Source organism: Tachysurus vachellii, chromosome 6 (genome assembly GCF_030014155.1).
Source record: "Tachysurus vachellii isolate PV-2020 chromosome 6, HZAU_Pvac_v1, whole genome shotgun sequence".
NCBI classification, from domain to species: domain Eukaryota; kingdom Metazoa; phylum Chordata; class Actinopteri; order Siluriformes; family Bagridae; genus Tachysurus; species Tachysurus vachellii.
Window position 1 is genome coordinate 329,306 of NC_083465.1, and position 5,795 is coordinate 335,100.

At 46.0% G+C, this 5,795-nt stretch overlaps 1 protein-coding gene across 2 annotated transcripts in view; it reads left to right on the forward strand.

The window, feature by feature from the left end:
• Nucleotides 1-5,795, forward strand: part of si:dkey-157l19.2 (uncharacterized protein KIAA1522) — a 21,846-nt gene that overhangs the window by 5,926 nt on the left and 10,125 nt on the right. For both annotated transcript variants that reach the window (XM_060871572.1, XM_060871571.1), the window contains exon 2: nt 1,846-2,091. In XM_060871572.1, the coding sequence (XP_060727555.1) occupies nt 1,854-2,091 (238 nt within the window). In that variant the 5' untranslated portion in view covers nt 1,846-1,853. The remainder of the gene's footprint in view (nt 1-1,845; nt 2,092-5,795) is intronic.

A 5,795-nucleotide genomic window follows, 5' to 3' on the forward strand; every position in this document is an offset into this window, starting at 1 on the left:
GTGACATAACGAATCAACATGGTGTAATCTGATTCGTCAGAGTGAATAAAGGCATCGGCTTCTCTGTTTTTCCCCTCTGTTGGCTTTTGTCCCCTTGTCATCTTTGCTATTATTAAAAACTGACTTCAGAAATCAGTTTTAATTAAAAAGAAAAACACATTTAGCATACATTTGTTTGTGATGCTAACTAATGCTAGCTATAAACAGATTTACAAAAATTTGATTGTCTGGATAACAATCATTACTAACTAGGTAAAAAATGTCTAATTCACCACATGTAGTTACATTTAGGTTAGTGGGTGCTGATGTAACTGATGCTAACTAATCCATAAAGCTTTTATACAGAGGCTAACTGATGCTAACTAATCCATAAAGCTTTTATACAGAGGCTAACTGATGCTAACTAATGCTAACTAATCTGTAAAGCTTTTATACAGAGGCTAACTGATGCTAACTTATCCATAAAGCTTTTATACAGAGGCTAACTGATGCTAACTAATGCTAACTAATCTGTAAAGCTTTTATACAGAGGCTAACTGATGCTAACTTATCCATAAAGCTTTTATACAGAGGCTAACTGATGCTAACTTATCCATAAAGCTTTTATACAGAGGCTAACTGATGCTAATTTCTTTATTTCTTGCCTGCACCTCATGTCGGTAGTGAAACGTTAGCTTTCAGTTAGCTTCTTAGCGTGATCTGAACACCTGCAGTCTCACCAATGATGAGTCTGTTTAAATTCAAACTCCAGCCGTCGTTAGCGAGCGTAGCGAAGCAGTTAGCCATGAGGTGCAAAAGGACAGTGGACAGCGTGGAAAAAAACCATTTCACATTTTGTTGATTTTCATGATAATAAATGAGCAGAAGTGTGTGAGGGCGAGTCTGTGTGTTATCACGACTCGTTAGTGTTGGTGTGTTTCCTCAGATTCACTTTCACTCCACAAACTTTTGTACTTTGTTTGTATTTAAGCTGCATCGTGGAACCAAAGGCGTAAACCACAATACAACATTGTTGACTTTTTGTTGCCTGTAATTTGTCAGTGTGTGTACAGGTTTAGACCTACTTTCTTCTACACACACACAGGAAATGGAGTTTTTAACAGTGAGGTGATATCACTGACTGAAGGTATATAATGAAGTGTGTGTGTGTGTGAAAGAAGAGCTTTTTAATCTTGCTCGAGCTTGGTACCTTTCCACACCCTTTTCCCAAACAATATTCTCTCACTCTCTCTCTCTCTCTGTTAAGAATATTAACCTAAAGCTTAAGAATGTGTCAGGGCACGCTAATGCTTGTTTATTAAGTGTTTGTGAGAGTGTGTGTGTGTGTGTGTGTGTGTGTGTGGTGTAAAGGGTGGAGTGTGTGACTGTGTGATTAGGAATGAAGGGAGAGGCTCTGTGCAGCTGCATGTCCTAAATCTCATTGTGTTAAATGGTGCAGTAGAACCTTCACTCATAACCACGACACGTTTACTGCTCTGTACTTTAACCCACAGACACTGAGTTTGGCTTCTGGTTGTGTGATCAGTCTGAGTGATGAGTCTCAGGGATCACAGGCTTTCATGCTAACTGTGAAAGCTGTGTTGTGGCTGCTGAACACTTGACTAGCCAGTAAACACCACTCACTAAAATACACATCTCTGTGAATCAGCTGTTGCTATGGAGACGATAAGGTACATCAGAGTGAGTACATTAATATAAATCTGCGCTACAGTCAGAGCTGTTAGAGAGAATTAATCAACACCTTCTGACCAATCAGAGTCCAAAACTCAGCAGCAGCTCTGTGGTGTCTCTTATTATTAATACTTTTTATTTAATAGTTACTAATTGCTCATTTTCCTCCACTAGGTGGCGTAATGTCAAGTGGCCGTGAATCAGTGGGTGACTTGATTCCCCAGGACATGCTGGAAGTTTTTGCCCAGGAGCGACAGAGTAAGCGGGGCAAGAGATCCAGGAGGAGGAACACCTTTGGCCGCGCGTTCAGCTGGTTAAAGGGACGGCGCAGAAAAAATCTCCGTCAAAACAAAGACATAAACATCAACCTGCTCACACCTGGATTACTCGTGCCAATCCTACTGCCTTCAACCAACACAGGTACACATTAACATCTGTATATAAGCATGGAACATAGCAAACAGAAGAAATCCACATCACCTGCATTGAACTACCCTGAAACCTGTGCTAATGTAGCAAAACCCACTAAACCTGTGCTTACTGCACCTGAACACAGGGTTGAGCTGTGTTTAGCTCCCTAACGCCTGTGCTTAATGTACAACCACAAGCAATGCAGAATTAACCACACGTGTTCAAATACCTCTCACTCCACCCAAGGGCGCACATACCTTTGCTTTCACCCAACACGGGTAACGCCCGTCCACGTACACCTAATTAACGCACACCTGACAGATACAGTTCTTATTATATTTTAATAGCATCTATTAGCATTCTGAAGGGATTCCACAAAATTCTAAATTACTCAAATTACTAAACACAAATGTAATGTTACCAGTGTTAGGTGTGTGGGCGGAGTTTACCAGTGTTGGGGCGTGTGGACGGAGTTTACCAGTGTGTGGGCGGAGTTTACCAGTGTTAGGCGTGTGTGGGCGGAGTTTACCAGTGTTAGGGGTGTGTAGGCGGAGTTTACCAGTGTTAGGCGTGTGTGGGCGGAGTTTACCTGTAATAGGGGGGCGTGGGCGAAGTTTACCAGTGTTAGGAGTGTGTGGGCGGAGTTTACCAGTGTTATGCGTGTGTGGGCGGAGTTTACCAGTGTTAGGCGTGTGTGGGCGGAGTTTACCAGTGTTAGGCGTGTGTGGGCGGAGTTTACCAGTGTTAGGCGTGTGTGGGCGGAGTTTACCAGTGTTAGGCGTGTGTGGGCAGAGTTTACCTGTAATAGGGGGTGTGGGCGGAGTTTACCAGTGTTAGGCGTGTGTGGGCGGAGTTTACCAGTGTTAGGCGTGTGTGGGCGGAGTTTACCAGTGTTAGGCGTGTGTGGGCGGAGTTTACCTGTAATAGGGGGGCGTGGGCGAAGTTTACCAGTGTTAGGCGTGTGTGGGCGGAGTTTACCAGTGTTATGCGTGTGTGGGCGGAGTTTACCAGTGTTAGGCGTGTGTGGGCGGAGTTTACCAGTGTTATGTGTGTGTGGGCGGAGTTTACCAGTGTTAGGCGTGTGTGGGCGGAGTTTACCAGTGTTAGGCGTGTGTGGGCGGAGTTTACCTGTAATAGGGGGTGTGTTTACCAGTGTTAGGTGCTGCAGGTGTGGTGAGGTGGTTTAATGGCTGCAGGTTTTTATACACTGTGTAATGTGTTAATATCAGGCTGCTCTCTGACACCTGATGCAGGGTGTGACGTCTCTAATAGGTATAAGGAACACTTCAAAGTGCCCTGGGGTGGAAACTTGCCCAAGCAATCACTGGTACTGTGTGTGTGTGTTTGGTCCCAGAGTGAGGCTCCGCCCCCAGGCCACAGTAGCACATGTTCTAACACATAGCAGTAGAAACCTCTCAGGTTCTGGCTGCAGGTGATATTTATACACATCATTTTTGTAATGTTTTAAAGTTGCTAGTTAAGCGTCCTCTAGCACAGGGCTTTGTTAAGCGTCCTCTAGCACGCGGCTTTGTTAAGCGTCCTCTAGCACAGGGCTTTGTTAAGCGTCCTCTAGCACGCGGCTTTGTTAAGCGTCCTCTAGCACGCGGCTTTGTTAAGCGTCCTCTAGCACGCGGCTTTGTTAAGCGTCCTCCGGCACACGGCCCCGTTAAGCGTCCTCCAGCACACAGCTGTGTTAAGCGTCCTCTAGCACGCGGCCTTGTTAAGCGTCCTCCAGCACACGGCTGTGTTAAGCGTCCTCCAGCACACAGCTGTGTTAAGCGTCCTCCAGCATGCGGCTTTGTTAAGCGTCCTCCAGCACACGGCTGTGTTAAGCGTCCTCCAGCATGCGGCTTTGTTAAGCGTCCTCCGGCACACAGCTGTGTTAAGCGTCCTCCAGCACACAGCTGTGTTAAGCGTCCTCCAGCATGCGGCTTTGTTAAGCGTCCTCCGGCACACGGCCCCGTTAAGCGTCCTCCGGCACACGGCTCTGTGCACACACACACACACACACACTCCGGACCTCCTCTGTCTGGACAGTGTATTTCAGAACGTTGGGTCGTGCGGCGCTGGATTATTCCTGTAAACTGGTCCTTGTTGTGTTCCATAATCCCAGCACTTCTGTTCTCACATGCTAAGACCTGACTACAGCTTCTAGAGTACAACAGCTTGACCTCCTGCAACCGCGGGCTTTTATAGAACATTATAGAACATTTGTTTCCTGCTAGAAACCAGTTTGTGAGTGAAGATGTGACGTCGTTTTGTTCTAGAACCAACTGTGTGTCTCCTGCTGTGCACTTTAACAAGCACTCAGAGAAATAACACAGTTTGAGAACACAGAAGATGCAAAGTATTAAAGTGTTTATCAGCACGGTGCAGTTCAGACTTTTTCTCTCACACACACACACGCACACACACGCGCACACACACGCACACACACGTTCCATGGCACCAGCGGGAATGTTGGTTTCTGTTTGTTTTAACGCCCAGACAACAGAATGTTCTGGTTTGTGATTTCCCACAATTCCCTACGGCGTGTTTGCGTTTTGTGGGCGTCAAGTTTGAACAGTGTGACTCATCCCTCTGACCTTTGACCTTTGCAAAATTCACATACACACACACACACAACCAGCTAATCTGCCACAGGCTAGACTGGCACACCGAGTTTATCGTGTGTGTGTGAGTGAGTGAGAGACGGGGCTTTCCATTTTGACTAACTTGTTAGCTGTTTCTGTAATATCAGTAAGGTCAGCAATAGACCACAATCACAAAGCCTACACACACAGACACACACAGACACACACACAGACACACACACACACACACAGACACACACACACGTCAGTTGGTATGTGAGCACAAGTCTGTGAATGTGTTTCTGTGGTTTGCTGAGACGTGACGCTCCTGAGCAGGAACGTAAACCTTTAACAGTTATAAGGAATTTCTCCTTGACTCTGTGTGTGTGTGTGTGTGTGTGTGTGGGTGGGTGTGTGTGTGTGTGGGGGGGGTGTTGGTTGGTTGGTAAACTCTGCTGTAACTCTGGCAGGTTTTAGTAGAAGAACCACACCTTAAAGTCTGTCTTGAATTGCTTCATGCAGGAGACACAATCTGTACACAATCCCACAGACACACCCAGCAGTACACACACACACACACACACACACACACACACACACACACACACACACACACTTACATGGCTGCAAGAACAAACTGCGACATCTCTAATCTGCACTATAACGAATCAGCAATAAAGCAGCTCTGAGCTCAGATTACTGGAGGGCGTGTGTGTGTGTGTGTGTGTGTGTGTGTGTGTGTGTGTGTGTGTGTGTGTGTGTGTGTGAACATATCAGCTGCAGCGGGGCTTTGATGTGTGAGCAGTTGATTATCAGACTGCAGTTTAAAACCCAGCTATAAACCAAAACCAAAGGAAAATAAAAGTGTTCTGGTTGTAAAGAGGAGCAGCTCAGAAACCGTCTCACACAATGACGTCCTCTGTGTTCTAACCAGCACAGAACCTGTGTGTGTATCGTGTGTGTGTGTGTGTGTCTGCTCTGTTATTCACACCCTGGTGATTTAGTGATCAGAGTAATTGAGTAGCAGAACTGAGCTGCTGTCCTTCAGGTCTCTCAACTGACTGTGGTTAGAACTCTGAATTCTGCTCTGTCGCTTGTCAGAGCGTTGTGTTGTTGTGCTCCACAACACTGTTCTGTTGT